The 17,822-nt window shown below is 41.5% G+C and overlaps 2 protein-coding genes and 1 long non-coding RNA gene across 6 annotated transcripts; 2 read left to right on the top strand and 1 right to left on the bottom strand.

The window, feature by feature from the left end:
* Window positions 1–208: 208 nt before the first annotated feature.
* On the top strand, window positions 209–770 carry LOC100680509 (proline-rich nuclear receptor coactivator 2). Its single transcript, XM_031922092.1, has 2 exons — window positions 209–492; window positions 596–770. Exons 1-2 carry the CDS (start codon window positions 209–211, stop codon window positions 768–770), a joined length of 459 nt encoding a protein of 152 aa, XP_031777952.1.
* Window positions 771–2,313: 1,543 nt separating this feature from the next.
* Window positions 2,314–11,354, top strand: LOC116415976. Its single transcript, XR_004226505.2, has 2 exons — window positions 2,314–10,698; window positions 10,897–11,354. It is a non-coding gene; the product is annotated as an uncharacterized LOC116415976 (long non-coding RNA).
* A 1,161-nt stretch (window positions 11,355–12,515) lies between these two features.
* LOC100680538 (astakine) lies at window positions 12,516–15,279 on the bottom strand. Of its 4 annotated transcripts, none has more exons than XM_032598032.1 (3): window positions 15,050–15,279; window positions 13,740–13,895; window positions 12,516–13,609 (listed from the first exon to the last, which is right to left on the bottom strand). In XM_032598032.1, exons 2-3 carry the CDS (start codon window positions 13,885–13,887, stop codon window positions 13,332–13,334), a joined length of 426 nt encoding a protein of 141 aa, XP_032453923.1. In that variant the 5' UTR covers window positions 13,888–13,895; window positions 15,050–15,279; the 3' UTR covers window positions 12,516–13,331. The 4 variants fall into 4 exon arrangements, with proteins under 4 accessions (XP_032453923.1, XP_003427812.1, XP_008213060.1 ...); XM_003427764.5 differs by having other exon boundaries at window positions 12,516–13,612; window positions 15,045–15,270; XM_008214838.4 differs by having other exon boundaries at window positions 15,045–15,270.
* Window positions 15,280–17,822: the final 2,543 nt, after the last annotated feature.

Genomic DNA, 17,822 nt, shown 5'->3' with positions numbered 1-17,822 from the left:
GTAACGGGAAGTCACAGACGGGCTCCACCCTGGGAAAGTAGGGGGACTGGTCGATTCTCTTTTTTCCCCGATGATTTTGGGTTGTAAAGTGAAGCCTCGACGATTAACCTGCAACATCTTTTTTCGTTTCCATGTTTCAGGCCTTCCCAACAGCTTGAGCAGCAGATCTTTTCAATAGTCTCCGAGCCAGCATCAGAACAGCATCAGAATGACGAACTCGACGCCCAAGAACAACGACAAGATCGAGAGGCAGGGCTCGCCCAGCAGTCAGGGCAAGCAGCGGCGTAGCTCCAACTACGTGAAGACCGTTACCTACTTCTCCAGCGGCAACAACAACGCTGCTGGAGCAGGTAGCGTTGCCGTCAACGGCAACAACGCTAGTGGACGCAACAGCAGGGCCTCCAACAGTAGCAGAAGACAAAGCTGCAGCCCACCGTGCACCTCTGCCAAAAACATTCCCCGTAGCTCGCCCATGCGCTATGATAGCCCGAGGTAAGAAAAAGATACTTGATGATTTATTATTTTATTTATATGCATTGGATTTTAAGCGATGGTTTTTCATTGATTGGTTTGCGTTCGCACTTGATGATTATAGGGGCAGCCCAACCAACAATTTCTACGCCGGGGCCAAATTCTCGGAGCCACCATCCCCTGCTAGCTTGCCCAAGCCGCCCAACCACTGGACCGGCTTGATAGTGAGCTGCGGCAGCGAGACTGGTCCCTCCCACATCTCGCAGCACTTCAACATGTTCTTGAACATCCAGGCTTGATACCGCACAGTAGTAGAGGAAGCGATGTTTGGCGAGTGCGCGTCGTCGGCGAGCCCGTCGAGATTCGATACAGTGAATTCTTTTGTGCGCGCAAGTCTCGTTTACCAGCATCACGAGCCGCGCCCGAGAAAGCAGCAACATCAGCAGCAGAGACTGCGAGCCGGTGCCGCGCGATTTTACGCGTCTCCACCCGCGCAGTAGTATAGTAGTAATCAGTGCCCGAGCGGAGAGCAAAGTTATAATAACAAACTTTTCAATGGAGCAACTCTGTGTTTGTGTGACGATGCACTTGGTGCGCCATCTTTCGGCAAGGGACACACACTTTCGATTTCGTTCTTTGGAGGTTGTATTATTATGCACGTGTGATGGGGCTCCATTGAAAGCCTGTGATTTTAAAAAACTCGAAGCTAACGCAGAGAGAGGGAAAGAAGATACGAAGATGAAGAAGAAAGAAGAGCAAGAGGAGATAATAAAAGAAGTAAGTTAAGATGTAGTAGCTTCGACAGACTGCTGACGACGATGATTTTTTCGAGGGTTAGGTAGGAAACCTATCGTACCTAAATAATTGCATTGACGCGTTTGAGACGGGGAGGGAGAGTACTCTCGTTGCTTCTCCCGATACACTAAACCCATCTGCTGCATTGCGTTTCGATAATTATAATGACGTTTAAGATACGATTCTCTATTCGGCGAGCCGTGTATAAAGATGTAAACATGTATTTTAGATTATCGTGTACTATTAAACGGACACAATCAGACACACACGCTCAACACTTATACACATTTACACACATACACACACACACGAAACGCTTCAGCGAACTGCAAGCGAAAGAAGCTGCGCAAAGATATTTTATCTCGGGAAACGACGAGCTTCAATGTCTGTCTCTCTTTAAGAGAACTCTTTCTGTCCTTTGTTTCCATGCGACAATGTGACGGCGCGAATCATTTTCGCTTTCTCTTTTATTGCTCCTCTCTTTCTTACTCCCCATTCTCTCTCTTTCATTCTCGAGGAAAACGAAAAAGTCTATGTTCTCATTTTAATCGTTATAAAATTAAGTTTAATTTAATATCGACCCAGTGAATTAACGTCTCGTCGCACGACAGACGTTAATGGTACATTTACGAATTTTCTGCGACGTGATTGATATACATATATATTATATGAAACGGATGCCTTTCGATCATTATTAAAAACAACGATCGATTGGAAAATGTGACGGCGAGTATATATAATTATTAAACAAAGAACGAAACAAAAAATGAAAAGCATATTCGAGGTATTAGAATTTATGGGAGAGAAAAGACACAACAGCAGAAACTCGATGGACCTTATTAAAAAAAAGTAGTAGTTTATACACGTGATTTACATAGGTTTAAACAAAATAAGGGGGAAAGACGAGAGAGAACGTTTTTGTTTTTAACTGTACAAAATTCTTCGACGAGTCACACACACGAAACACAGTTGAAGCCAATTTGCAAAACGAAACCGTAGCTTGCGAAGGCGACCGCGTCGCCTCGTATGGCCACCGTCCTTTCCGTGCATTGCCTCCGTTTTCGTGGACTTTTTTCTTGTTTTCTTTCCTTCTTATTACTAATTGCGGGAGGATTTACCTTTTTTTTTATTTATCTAATTATTAAGGATCAAGAGTATTTTTACGTTTTTTTTTCTTCGTTTTTGCGCGTAACTTTGCAACGATCGATTCTGCAAAGCTTATATAAAGATGAGTGATTGATTGAAATAGATATTTAACGTTGAGTGAAAATTTATTTCGAGTATGAATGTATTTTTTTTCTTTATTTTTTGGTTTACGAGTATCGGATGAGGTTATACAATGTGTGTGTATATATACAATCTTTTTCGTTTCTATACTTTTATCTAATGAACAAAGCGCAAACTCAATCTTGGGACGCGAAAAAAATCGCGCGTGTGCCAACGCGATGCCAATGTGAGACTAGCCTTAATGAAAAACCAATTTAGATTTATTTTTTATTTTCTTATAAAGAGAACGAAAAATGCGACGACGGAATCAAAAACGAATTGTGATTTCTTCGAAATTCTCGAACTCGCCAGGCAAGATTGAGTTTGACCCTGTGATGATGATGATGATGAAGCTCGCGTTCGTGGAGCTTTTCTTTTAAAGATGAAAAAAGCAAAGCGCGCGCGAAAAAAATTCTGCCAAGGGCATCGGTGTTTACAATCGTATGCTGATTGGTGGCGAAAACAATCTATTTGCAAATTTTTCCGTAGTACGTAAGTCATTGTTGTTGCTTGGAAGGGATTATGGAGAGCGAAGAAAATGTATAAGCACAAGCGCAAATTTAAATGTCTTTTGATTATCGTTCGATTCAGACTCGAGCGAGTCGTGCTCGCTCGAGTCGAGAGATTTTAGTTTGATCGCGTGGCTTGTCGTGCCTTACGAGCTTATGTTTAATTCAGCTTTATCACATTATTATAAACCGTATTTGATTGATAATATATAATAAATTATATTTTTTTCCTTTCCTTTTCTTTCTTTTTTTTTAAGTAGTACGCCGTTTACGTACAAAAAATCAAAATTCTTTTAGTTCAGTTCACGAGGAATATTCATTCGATCAAAGAGTTATATTGTGTAGATCGTTACCCACTATACCTACTTTTTTTAATGCACATAAAAAATAAAACAAAAAACAAACGATACAAAGTTTGTCTTCTCTCTGAGTTTTCTTCGCTGTCGGGCCAAGAAAGTACGTGTATGAATGTATGTACGCAAAGTCTGTTTGTGCGAGTGAACGCGAGAGAGATTATACAAGGGAAAAACTATAGACGATACGCGAAGTAACCGTGTAAATGGCATTTACTTTTTCGTAGGAATACAGTTTTTAAGCACACTTGGAGTCAAAGGCTTGAGATTCTTTTCCCGGGTAGACTGATACTCGTCGGGTCGATGCTGTACTGTAAATTTTTAATTCATCCATTTACGTTTTAACCCGCCAAAATTATAAAACAATGGTTTTTCTTTCTTTTATCGACGAGACGACCCACGATTTTGGGACTCAATATCCGAACCGAATTTTGTATACACACGTACGTGAAGGTCTTTCCTATACACAAAAAGAAAAAAGCAAAACGTAAGCATCGATTTTTTTTCTCGCGCGCGAGACGGGAAAGAAACGAAGCCGGAGATTCTCGGGGAATATGAAATTAGCTGTGATTATTGACACCCTATATAGGTACTACTAATTTTTAATCGAGTACACGGTTTAAAACGAGACAAAATAATTATTACTTGGATAATACATATTTAAGTATATGTATATATACACGTCGATACACACGCATATATTATATTGTATACTATGTTATGTACACGCGAGATAAACAAACAAACAAACAAAAAAATGCATTAAATTTATAGGGGAGTGGAAAATCAAGTAATTAAGTAAATATTCTAATTTAAATATAAAGTCAATAGAGAAAGAGAGGCGACATCAACGATACCACGAGAACCGGGCCATACGAACAGCCGAAAAACCTGTTCTTCTGTAATAACTGCTTTGCCTACGTAGTATTATACGAACCAAACGAAAGAAGAAGCAGGAACAAACTCGTCCAGACGATTTTCACATCCGCAAATTCCAATCTCAAACTGTGTTATGTATACGTCATATATAGCAGCTAAACAATCGTGCGATCGTTGATTAAGCCGACGAATAATAACGCGTGTGTATAAAATAAGGAAGTCGAGGGATACATCGGTTCCTTAACTCGCTCCGGCACGAATGGTCAAAATCTTTTTAGGATATACATATTATATATATAAACGAGATATTTAGATTAAGTAAAAAGCGATTGCGAGTGGCGGGCCGTTCCGAAGAAATAGGGATCAAGCTTATGTTTTTTCTCGAAAATCGTCATAATTTTACTTTTTACTCAACTGACAAATCTGTTCAAACCTCTTCAAATTTTTTTTCTTTTTAAAAATTCGCCTTCGAAGCATATACCATTGTAATATGAACTCGCGGAAAATTTTATATAGTATTTGGAACGGCCCACAGTCGATCGGCATTTTATGTGATACTCTAACGTACAAAAAATCGTTCGTCGCATTAGGTTCGTTCGGATCATGATCTTTTAGAACGTGGGATGTGATTAGAGGGAAATCCGAAAAATGCACATACACTGAGCCCCGAAGAGAAGGGAACGGAAGTCTCTTCGTCCTCTTGTTTCTTCGTCATACCACTCGATCGATTATTATTATTTCGTTGTAATTTTTCTTAAATTTAATACTCCGGGATGCTGTTGCGCTCTCGTAACGCCAGCTCCCTGCCAAAAAAGATCTCCTATTCGTATCTTATTAAGTTGTGTAATTCTTGTCCGTTTTATATGCCCTATAATAACGACAAATCATTTTTTACACTGTGTTCAGACGCGAAAACAAATTTATTCCACGCGTACAAACCATACACGAAAAAACAGAAAAAATATAAAAAAAAATTGTTTACTTTTATCCTCTGAAATCTTATTCTCGGAACACCTTTCTTTCTTCCTTTCCTTTCTGTACCGACCCTCTCTCCACTACGTATACTCGCATCGGGAGAAAGCGAAGATCGTTTACGCGACAGATTTTTTTCGGGAGGGAAACAAATACGACTTGATAGCTCGACTTGAAGCCCGTCTTAACTCGATCTCCGACTGTAAATACAAAACTGCGATTCGACCATTTTAAAAAAATCCGTAGGACCGTCTTTTTGCAGTTTCTCGGGCGACGAGCGCGAAATGGCGGACGCAACGCTTAAAAAGACGCAAAGTCTCCTTTCGGAGCTCTGCTGGTGAATAAAAGCGTCCGTCCGATTTCGCGCTCGTCGTCCATGTGGCGAAACACACACACACACACACACATGCACAAACATACATACACATGTGGTGTCGTAACTTTCGAAATTTGCGCGTGGCCGAGCAAAAAATTACCGAAAGTGCCGACAGCGACACCGCACGATTGAAAAAAAGGTCAAGTAGTTTTTAAGCGAGCGTAGCTGTTAAGAACAACCGAGTTTAAAAAGATTCCAAATAAACACAACTGTAAGGAGGGAGAAGGAGGTGATATTATATCCAAACATATTGAGCGTCAGGGCGACGGGCGCGCGAGAGAGACACACAATATGCAATCACATACATTTGTACATATATACATAAATAACGCCCCGAGAGCGAAGTTCTTTTTGTAAATTTTTGCGAAAACTTTACAAAGCGAGAAGCCTTCGCCGAGAGACTACTTCTTTTTGTATAGAGACTCGCACACACGTACACTTGATGATACAGTCGATTTTACGAATGGATATACATGTATATCTACGGAACAGCGATTACACGTCGCCCTGATGACGAAGGCCAGAAAGCAAAGAAAAAATAAAATAAACGGCCGTGCGCGAGAAACACCAGCGGACGAAAATAAACCATCTACTTTTCTCCCTCCTTTGCCTTAGAATTTAACTGAGAGGATAAGCGTTTTTAGGGTTTCGCGAAGGCGTACAGACGCACAGAAACAGAGGAATTTTTTTCGAGAATCAAAACGATGTTTTCGAGGCTTGCAACGATGACAAAGAAAGCAAAAAATAAAGTCCAATTTGTCGCGGAAATGAACAATGATGAAATAACTGATAAAATAGCAAACAAAAAATGAAATAAACGCAAACACACACACTCACACACGCATCTCCGTACTACTATATCGAATTCGTTCTGTGCGCATTCGCAAATAGAGGCATCGCTCTCGTCCCCGTAACGTCGCCTACTATCCGCACACGTGTTTCAGCATCGAGATAAAAAAAAACTTTAATTTAAATGTCAAAATAGAATATTTCGAACGACGTGGCTATGGAAAATTCACAAAGCGTAAAAGGTTACCCGAGAGCTTACGATCACACAGTGTATACCTAGAGAAAAGCAACACGTGTGCGGCTAGAAGGACACGTCGTTTCCTGGACGCCATCGCGAGCAAACTTTGTACATTTAAGCGTAAGGATTATAAGAAAAAGTGCGAGGTGTGTATATATATATATACATACACTATATTAAAATGAGAGAAACACACATACAGACAGTGAGGTTACGGCGCGAGACGCGACAAGTTTCGCGAGCGCAATTTTTTCGCCCGCCGCCGGTTAATGCGGCGGAACGTACTGACTACATTTTAGAGCGAGCGGAACAGATTATTCGAGATATATAGGCGAGCGCAAAATTTGTGAGTGCGACGATATATTCGATACGCGAATTGTATATTGATTGTGTCTGACCGAAAGACAGGAGAGCGAAGCGCGCATGGTTAAAAAAAAAATAACAGAAGACGTCTCGAGAACAACACTCGAGATGGATTACACACTATTATATTATAGAATTACGAAGATTTGCAGAAGAAGAAAAAACGAACTGTGCGCAAGCATGATTCATTCGACGTGGAGAAGCGGACAAAAAACATGATAAAAACACACAAGAATAGTGCGCGAGTGCTTCCTGATGATTATCGTTATCATTGCAACAACCACAAAATTAAACTGCGAGTTTTTATTTCGAAACGATCTACTGTATACATTCGCGTCTTTCGGCCTCGTTATATTCGATGTATTATTATATCTCTGTAAATTTGTTGTTCGTTTTTAGCTGAAAGACAAGGAAAAAATTATCGTCTCTGTATTCTCTGATTGTAAACGCGCAAACTTCGGGAAAAGCGCGCGCGTGGATGAGCTTTCACGAAGAGTAAATTCGTACTAAATACACGTGCCTCATTGTGCTTGGGCATACGCGGAAAAAATGTGTCAAAGTTTTTTTTTTGAAAATCGACTGGATATTTTTGGATCATCGATAAGGGAAAGCCGATCATCCGCGCGCGCGCATTTCCGCGAGCCCTATATATCATCATTATTTGTTTCTTCATTTGTTTTCCTATCGATTAACACCGTATAATATTTCATTTGTAAAATTCGGCGATTCGTCGCAGTTCTAAGCGCATTACACGTTGTCACTGTATTATTCTCATCTCCACCGATCGAGGCATTTTTACGTTTGTTTTTACATTTTAACGCGAGAGAAAGAAAGCGAGCGAAAGAGAGAGAGAGAGAGAGAGAGTCTATATGAGTTGTATGCGAGCGAAAATGTTTATTCGTAAGGAGAGCGTTATTATATTATATACAAACTATATATGTATACACAAACACACACGTAATGTATGATAATTTTTAAGACGAAGAGGAGGTTTTCATTTTTTTGTTCAATTCGCGCGTCGAAGATAGAGACATTAATGTAAAGTAAGAGGTTAACGAAGAGGAGGAGAAGACGCAAGGAAAGCGGCGGTCCGTTCCTTGATTCTTTGAGTGCAAAAGCAAAACTAGACAAAAGGCGTTAGAGATAAGGCGTTTAAGTTTTAAGCTGCGAATCACTGTGATTTCCGTTCAAGAATTCATTTGCCGTATAAAAAAGAAAAACAACCAACCGATGAAAATTTCTAAGTATAATCTCTCAGAAGACACGATCGAGTCGTTTGCGTGTCGGTGACAGCGATGGAAGGAATATCTTAGCAAACAAAGTACGAGGAATAAAAAAAAGAGAATGCAAAATTTTATCGAATTGTAAATATATATACATGTATAGAAATATATGTCGATTGTGATGCGATTGCTTATCGGACCAGGAGATCTCTATTGAAGAAGTACGAGGATGAGACGCAAGAGTACCCAGTGAAAAAAAAGTATTCGACGGAACGGAACGAGTTACTCGTACGGGCCGAGTGACGTCAACGAGAAGCAGAGTCGTCTCGCTAGGTCTCTATTATAGAAGAAACAAGCAAAGACGACGATCCACCCGTCGACGGGAGGGTCCTCCACTTCTCGTTCACCTGTATTCGGATCGAGGAGAGACGGACCAGTTCACAGAGATGGACAGGATCGTGATGATGAGCTTCCCTCAAAGGGAGGCTATAGCAAAAACGCAAAGCTTATCGAGTATTTCGAGTAATATAAAGGCTATGGAACGGAGGTGATATATACACGAAGGATGAAACGAGGAATCGGTAGGAGCCGTCCCGACACCAAGTGCCGACGAAGTATAATCCAGATGAAACAAAAACATATAGCCGATATCGTATTGGTTCGTTCACTGATACATAGCAAAATCGTATATGTATTTCACATTCAACACAGATCCCCACACACATTACACACTCGTAGAGGAAAAAAAGAAGACACACGCATACACACTGAATTCAGCAGGCATAATTAAGGATAATAATGGAAGTCTACACACAATATTTGCAGAAGTTGACTAACGCCTAGAATTTCTACACGAACGAAGCGAGTTTTGTTCGACGATTCGAAGCTGACAAGAGAGAATGGCATCGGTTGAAAATTAGATGTGATGTGAGGCAAGCGGAGCTTAATGGAGACAAGGGCGCGAATGTTTGTAAAATACGAGGACGCTTCTGCAGTGGCAAAGCGCCTCGAATCGATTGTATGCGAGCGAGCAGAGTATGTAAAACCGCGCGAGTGTGAGGGCGCGACAGGGCTCCGAAGTAGCCCGGCCTCGGCAAACATATATAAAAAAGCCAGCCGGGACAACCGCGCTCCCCGTTTATTGTTCCGGGAAGCTCGGCAAGTAAGTCGCGAGCTCGTCCGCCGCCGCGTGACTGTGATAATACCAAACCATAAAAATGTAAAAATTGTCTCTTTGCAAGAATAGGCAACCAAAAAAAAAAATATTGTATCCGCACGCCTAAGTGCGTCCGAGAGCGCGTTTGTTGTTTCGTGTATGTAAGAGTGAGAGTGTGCCAGAGCGCGTGAGATGATCAGCAAGATAAGGCGATGAAGAGTTCGATAAGACGATGAGAGGATGGATCTTTGCCTAATCCCTACGTAGAAGTAAGCATATGGCAGGTGAAAAGTTTAAGAGCGACGACAGGGTTGTCTTCCAGCGAGGACGACGCGCTAGCGTGCAATAGAAAAACAATGTGTTCCGTGAAGTGCTGCAGAGAGAAGATACCCGCGTTTGCCCAAGCTTTACTGAAGATGATGAAGATGAAGGAGTTCGTAGTTTTTAAGAGAAGAAGAGAAAGCGAAGATGCTTCAAGCAAGCGGAGAGCAGAATAAATTCAATCAACCATATACAGTTCATATTAGATTATTCTACACACGACCTCATCGATGCTCATAGCCGTGAAATTACGGTTTTGTTTTGTACAAAAAAAAAAAAAATAGTTTTTTCGGCCTCCGGATCAGTTATGAAAATTCTACACTGTTAATCCCCTCCCCCCATCCCCCTTTTCCCTAAAATCACTTTGTGTGCGCAGATATCAACATCATCCCAATGGTACATTTTAAACATGACGGATCCAAAATTTGGAGTCACACGTTACGCCCGGAGGCTTGGCTGCAAAATTCAAGATTATTTTATTGCTTTGTTATACACATATTTGTTTTATCAAAAATGCAAAAAGAAGAAAACAAAATTTCAACACAAGTGTACCTACCCCCTGCAATTCCTCTCCATAGATTAATCCAAATTCACAATTTTCCGCCCCTTTCCCCAGGGCCCTACACAGGGCCCGCAATTTAGTAAAAATGAAGTACAAACTATTTTCGTTTGCCTCGCGAGATATAAAAAAACTGCCCTTTTCAGGGCAAATGGAACAAACAATCAGTCCTTTTCAGGACTAATATACATTCATTTATTTTTATACGTATGCGCAAACTGCCCTTGTCAGGGCAAAACTTATTTTCAGCCTGGCCAAATCTCATGGACGTTGGCTTTCCACCGGACGAAGAACCCTGGGGGGTCGAGAAGAGGCGGCGATTACCAACGTCCCACATTCCATCCGAGAGTCGGAGGCTTCCCTGAAGCAGTTTCCCAACCGATGCTTCGAGAGTTACGAGGCGGAGCAACAGTTACTTCAAATTGAAGGTATAAATCTCTCAAAATTATTTACAACTCGTTACTCGCTATGCGATTCGATTTCCATTAACAGATCGTGCATACGTATGTAAAAACTAAGGTGCGGCCGAATCGTGCACGCAAATCATTAGCGATCGCAAAATTCGCTCGCGTGACTCACGACCTGTCTCGCCATGATTGTAACGATTGATTTTCATTGGTTCCCAGATTGTACCGAGGGTCAACATTGTCAGCAACAGCAGCTGCAGCAGCAACCTCTGGAGTCGACAACAATGGAAAGATCGAGAAGCAGTGTGATGGAGCTCGGCCTAATTTTTCGAAGATTGAAATAGCATTGTTTTTATTGGAATTACTTCGAAGCCAACAACAGGAGCAAAATCGCCGGGCTCGGAATTATTCAATATGCAAACTGTGCTTGGTCTACGCCGCGCAGCAAACGCAGCAAAATTCGTCCAGAGGCAAACATCGTCTGCGCAACTATCGATCTTCGCTACAGCACCAACAGTATTACGCTTTTTGGAATTATTGACGAATAATTCACAAAAAAGTGTTGAAAATTCCCGTTCAACCAAAAAATTCAGATATTACTTTTAGGACAATCATTTGGATGTTACCAAATTAAAAAAAAAATAATTTAAAGCAAATAAATCTATATTTTCGGATCACTTAATGTGTTTGCATATCCATCAGCGTCATTGAAAGTACCCTAAATATGACAATCAAAGCAGAGAACGGCCGCGCAAAATGGGCAGCACGTATTTTAGGCTCTCAAGCACGCACACCGTCGATAGTAGGATTGAAAATAACTCCAAGGCGAGAAGAGACGCGCATCGAGTTCAACGTTTCTTACTCGCGGTCGCTCTACTCCTGAGCCGCACGAGAGGTCAGTCGACGCGACTTTCATTCGCGAGAGGCTTTGCAGTGGGAATGACCCTTTGGCGAAAACATTGCAACTCTACTAAACTCACATGATTCTTGGTTAATACGAACGCTCTCGCGTCGATTCCTGTTCGTTTTATCTTCCTTTTGGTGAATCATGAGAAAATAACTTTGGAGTTAGCAGTTCTTTGTTTTCTAGCGAACTTTCAAGTTGAACATTCAGGCACGATTTTGATAACGCGATCGTAAAATTGCGCAATGTGTGCAACGCGACAGACATAGTTTCCTTCCATGTGCTTTTAGGTAAAATCGTCAGTGTTGATTCACGTTCGCGAATACATTGTCAATTATTTCTTGTGAAAGGCAGGTTTTTGCAATTGCGACATTTACGTATAGGAGAGATAAAATGTAAATCCACGCTTTCTTGACGATGCAACGTCGGTAATGCAGGTCTCTCATTAAACTTACCTTGCTCGCATCGATAGGTATTAGGAATGTTAACACGGAAGCTCGGCACCAGAGAGCGTCTTGGTTCCCAGCCCACAACCCGTGTTAAATGTATATCTATATACATGCTCACGGACACGCTCTTGCATGTGTGAGTTAGGTCACGTGACACACACGCACGCACGCACACACGCAACAGCCTGTCCGTGAGCACATATATATAGATATACATTTAACACGGGTTTGGGGCTGGGAACCAAGACGCTCTCTGGGCCGAGAGCTTGCATGTTAACATTCCTAATTATTTTGTCATTACAGAGTACACTTTGAAAATCTGTACGTTATATAGATAGATAGATTTTTCCCAATTCTATTAATTTATATTATTAGCGTTAAACAATTAAATATTAAATTCAAATATTCAAAGCCCGCAAACGAACGAATAAATGAAAAATAAAGATGCATTACTGCATAGACCAGGTGCACTCGAATTCTTCGTATATTATTGAAAAAATGGTCACACTATGTTTTTTATTAAAAAAAGATCAATTTCTAATTATCAGAGTCTACAAAACATCATGAACAAATAATTATAGGATGAGCGTACATTCTATTCGCTTATACACTATATCGAGTAATACATCCACTCGAGTCACGCAAAATTTCTTAAAAGTTATTCTTAAAACGTATTCTAAATTATTAAGTCCAACAACTATAATTCTTAATGCATCTACAGCATCTTTCCATATGCACCATAACAGTGTCGTTAATCTGAGTGCGAGTCTTCTACAATTATATTTCATTTTTAGCGCAATACTAATTATTTTAATGATTATTTTAATCTACACACTCGCAATGTGTCATTAGGAATTAAAAAGTATCTTACAATCGCAGCTAATCAATAGAACCTATAAGTTGCTATATATACTTGAAGTAACGCGTACCTTACTGATAGTCTTTAATTTCGCACGTGATTGGCTCGTCTCTATTATTCAATTATTAGGTATATTCAAACTTCGACCAATCACTCCATCGAAATGCATGCACTGTCGCACGCAAAATGATAGTAAAAAAAATCTTACATCCGATAACTAATATCTAATATCCAAAATAGGCACGTAACTAATAACTAATATCTAAAATTAGGACATTATAAAAATCAATAATTCTTGCAAATCTGCACACATCAAAATTAATCTCGTTCATTGCATAATCATCTTGCATAAAAAAGTTCACTCAAAAACTCTCTTGGTAAAAAAACCCCAGTCTCTCGCAATAATAATCTCGTCAAAAAAAAAAAAAAAAAAATGTACAGCCTAATCGTCGCTCTTGTTGCTCCCTGTTTCCTGCTCCTTCAGATAATTAAAGTCTTTCATATCGCTGGGCTGACGACAAATTCTCTCGTCGCTGTCGCAAACTAGTCCCGGTGCACAGGGACAGAAAAGCAGGTAGACGTCCTCGAGGTGTACGTCCGACGGTTTCGAGCCGTCCGGATAGGTCATGTTGCCATTGGTCAATAATGGACCCTCGGCTCGGCAATAGTCGCCAACTTCGTGAAGCTTCTGACACCGAGGGTAGCTATATCTCTCGGTGGCTGCTGAACGAGGGAAACGTTGTTTATTTAGCATTATTGCGGTTAAAAAAAAATAAAAAAAAAAATTTTGTTTTCTCTTTTCAAGCGGGTAAAATTTAAAATATATAAAATTGCGAAAATCTGTACTGACATATAGTGCAGCAGTGGCCTGGTGCGCATTGCAAGCTGTTGGTGCACTCGATGTGGCTGTTCCAGTTTCTCGGGAACCTCGCCAGGGCTTTCGTGTTGATGACCATGGCGCAGAGCAGGAGAAGCCCCAACCTCATTATCATCTTCATGGCGATATCTGTGGGATTATAGTTATCGTTCGTTAATTTTACGAGCGAATTTAACCAATGAGGCAATGCTTCCCCTTCTGACATTCGATTGATTTCGTCCGATGTTTTCCTGGTACGCTTTTGCAAGTCGTGTGTACATTCGAAAAAAAATGACGGTTATTGTCAGGATCAGCTCTACACTATAATTGGTACACGCATCAGTCGCTTCCGTAAACTATCGCTCTATACCTGCGAGACGCGGTAATTATCGCGATTAAGTCATTTGGCAATTGCCCATCGCTATGTGCGACGTCGTAACGCTGGAATAGCCTCGAACTTTGAACCATCGATAAATGTTATACAATACGTCGAATTACAAAGATCGATTATGGATTAGGATGTATATACGACGTCTTCGATTCGCAGAAGTGAGAGATACAAGAGCGTAAATATTCGGCTGCAGACGTACATACACACAGCGGGACATGTGAGAAAAGTCTATTATGTGATGACCTTAGCCTTGTCGCTGCGAATAATATACTCCTGTTTTTTTCTTCCTCGCTGTAGACGAGTAACGATATTTAGGCGCGATGTGTACACCGAGAGCGTTGATTTTATGATTTAAGGCGTTGGATGATTTTACGACTTTTTTCTCTGTCGGCAAAAGATTCGATCGTTCGACGCGATGACGATCGTTATGGGGGCCGTTTCGAAGAACGATTTGTCTCGTGACGTATAAATTCCAGCTATATTCTGAGAGGATAGGCGCTCGAGAACATTTATATCGCAAACCGGATTACGTCCTTTTTGCTCTAATGCCGATTTAGTCCTTTTTCGAGAAAAATCGAGTGTTTGTTTACGTGCCTCGAATGCCGAACTCTGAGCGGGAGAAACGTATTTTGGTTTTTGAAATTCTTATCGGTAGATGCTTCTGTTGTCGTCGCTTCGAGTGAAATGCGCTTAATCGAGCTTTAATTGCTTATTTCCGAATATTTTCCAAACGCTTAAACCGTCGATAAATTTCAAACAACAAACGCTCGACTCTACTATTCAAAAACGTTCACGCGATTGACGCAACAATCGACGCTACGGTGGAGCGAAATTTTCCTCGCGTCCAATACGTACTCCGCGCAAAGTACGAAAACGCACACTTTTCTCAAAAAAAAAAAAAAACCAACCTTACAGACACTGTCTTCCCAAAAGCGAAGCAGAGATCGAATCCTCGGTCAGCGTCGACGACACACTATTTGCACTGACGATATGTGCGAGGGATAAACAAGAGCAGCAGCCGATGTTCACCAGTCGAAATCCGCCGGGCGTTTGACTCGTCTCGAGCCTCGCGACTGGTATACTTTTGTGCGCGACTCGTCGCTCGATCGAGCGGCGCTATAACTGCGCGGCGGTCTCTGCTCTGCCAGAGAAAGAGAGAGAGAGAGAGAGAGAGAGAGAGAGAGAGAGAGAGAGAGAGAGAGAGAGACAACGTGACTATATAAGTGATATAAAAGGGAGTAGATTCTCCCCGTCTCTCTCCTTTTGAATTATACCGATGTTCTACGTAAGTCGTACGTCTGCCGATTTTTTTTTCGATCGGGGAAAAATATTCCGATTTTGAAAGGGATCGCCGGCATTGTTGTTCATAGTAGTGTACTTATTACGAAGCGATGATCTAACGCGCGTAAGCGATGAGTTCAGCATCGCGGCGCAGCAGAGATTTACCATACAATAAGAGACTCTCGATCGGCAATGACTCGCCGATTTATTTTACAAGAGAAAGAGAGAGAGAGTGTGTGTGTGTGTGTGATGTATGTATCGATCGAAGCGCATATTTCAGCTCGACGATGAAAATGTCTTCACGCAGTGAATAATCAGCGGAATTTTCATTCAGAACTGTCGGTGAGAAAAAATTTGCCGCGCCGATGAAGACGAACGGCAGCACACGCGCGGCTCCACTTTTAACCGGTTGTCACGAGAAACGCATACTTATATTCGAAGGCTCGTAATTGGCGCTCTTATTGCTCCCGTTGTATTATGTGCTCGCGCGCGCGCTTATTCTCTTCGGGGAAGAAGACGCGTATACGAGCTGTATAATATAGTAGTCGCCGATGCGCGCGTGCGATGCGATGCAGTATAGTGTACAGCACAGCAGCAGCGGACCTTTAATTGTTCTTCGCTAGACTCGATGCGATCATTCCGAGTGATTCGCTTGATGGAACTTTTGGACGCTGGTGCGCGCGCGCGTTGATGGATTTTTTTTACGTTTTTTTCTATATGTATATGCCACGCACAGTCGCGCAGTCTATAATTTCGCGCAGGGTCGAATCGCGTTGGGGTATCAATTGGCACGGGACTCGCTTTAATTTGGGTACACGCGGCTCATTCTTTCATTGGCGGGTTTTTTTTTTTTTTTGTACCCTCTTCCGATGACACACGCGGTGTTTCTTGAGAAAAATTTTAGCGCGTTCAAATTGACGAAACTAATAGTAGGTATTTAGAAAACAAAATAGAAAATAAAAGAAAAAATCAAAAAATGTGGTCAAAGTCTGTACTCAGTACATGGGCAGTGGGGTCGGGAGGGACTCACTGTTATCCATTTGTGAACATCGGTGCCGCTACCTAGCTCGTCGGATAGCATACTCGTTTGTCTGGGTTTTTATCGTGGGCCTACTCTCGGGCTCGTCAGCCGGGCCTATACGATGACCGGTGAGGCGCACACACCTTTGGATCTTGTGACAGATCACGGTGGCGGCCTGCATCGCGTCGTTACACATGGATACGGCCATATATACATGCGTTCGACTCGGACAACCCCCCGCGTTGGAGTTATGGGGACTAACTCCACACGGGTCCACTGCCTAGTCACTCGTACCTCTATGGTTAGGCCGACGAGGTAGAATGTTTTTGGCAAGTGGCAGCACAAGCGAGATGACTTTCGTCAAAGCTTGACAGCGGTCTCGATGCTCACATAGGTTTTACCTGAGAACATTCGTACCACGTTACAAGAGGGGTTGAAGCGGTCTTATATAGTGATCGAGAACTTTTCTTGCCACTTGCGAGTTGGGGGATCGGTTTGTCAGCCACCTAGTGGCGGGGCTCGGGAACTTGGGGGGGGGGCGGGATGTGGGGGTGGAGGGACGCGCCGCTATGGGCCAGGGGATGTAGGTATATACGAGGGGAAAGCGACGCGTCGGCGCACGAAGCCCGTATACCTGCGCGTGGGCTTCGAGGCCTTAAGGCCCGGAAATATTTAAAATTTATACGTGCGATATATGGATTTATAGAAAAATAAATTAAAGATTTATTGAAAATTCAAATTTATCACATGCTAGCTGTACATGCAGATCGTGTATTATTTCTAAGTTTATGTATCTTAGTGCGGGCAGCAGCAGTGAACGTGTTTTCTCGTTGTATCGGTTAAGGCATTGTTTTAGCTGAAATGCAAAAATGAGCTTTGAATATTAAGAAGAACAATTATTCGTACGTTGCGACTTTGTACGAAACACTTACAGTAGCATTGTTGATAACATCGCAGCCTGGCGGCTCCTCCTAAATCTGTGAAAATAAGCAAAATAATAAGCACGAATATAATATGCGCTTTTTAAAATTCATTTTAATATCTCAAATTCTTCACAAAATGCTAAAATAGAATTTTTTTGTAAAAGGTAACTTACGGCCACATTCGGTCTGTTTACAATGGCGGTAGTCATCCCAATCTGTTCAGAAAAGTACTTTGATATTCAAAATTTTTTTAAACTTCTTATAGAAAATTACAATAATGTACTTATAACAATTAGGAAATTTCTATATACTAATAATATTTGATATATATATATATATATATTATTGAAGATTTACCTGCGACGGCAAGAGTCACGCAGAGCGCCAAGAAAACGATGAAAAACAAGCTTTTCATAACGATATGAATTGAAATCTCCACTAGTCGACTGATGATCTAGGTA

The sequence above is a fragment of the Nasonia vitripennis genome, chromosome 1, assembly GCF_009193385.2.
Source record: "Nasonia vitripennis strain AsymCx chromosome 1, Nvit_psr_1.1, whole genome shotgun sequence".
In the NCBI taxonomy this organism is placed as follows: domain Eukaryota; kingdom Metazoa; phylum Arthropoda; class Insecta; order Hymenoptera; family Pteromalidae; genus Nasonia; species Nasonia vitripennis.
This window is presented reverse-complemented; position numbering and strand designations above follow the sequence as displayed.

Coding starts and splice junctions, on each gene's coding strand:
- LOC100680509 (XM_031922092.1), top strand. CDS start 209: ATGACGAACTCGACGCCCAAGAACAACGACAAGATCGAGAGGCAGGGC. Junction 493..595: donor ATGCGCTATGATAGCCCGAG/GTAAGAAAAAGA, acceptor TGATGATTATAG/GGGCAGCCCAACCAACAATT.
- LOC100680538 (XM_003427764.5), bottom strand. CDS start 13,887: ATGAAGATGATAATGAGGTTGGGGCTTCTCCTGCTCTGCGCCATGGTC. Junction 13,613..13,739: donor AGGCCACTGCTGCACTATAT/GTCAGTACAGAT, acceptor TCCCTCGTTCAG/CAGCCACCGAGAGATATAGC.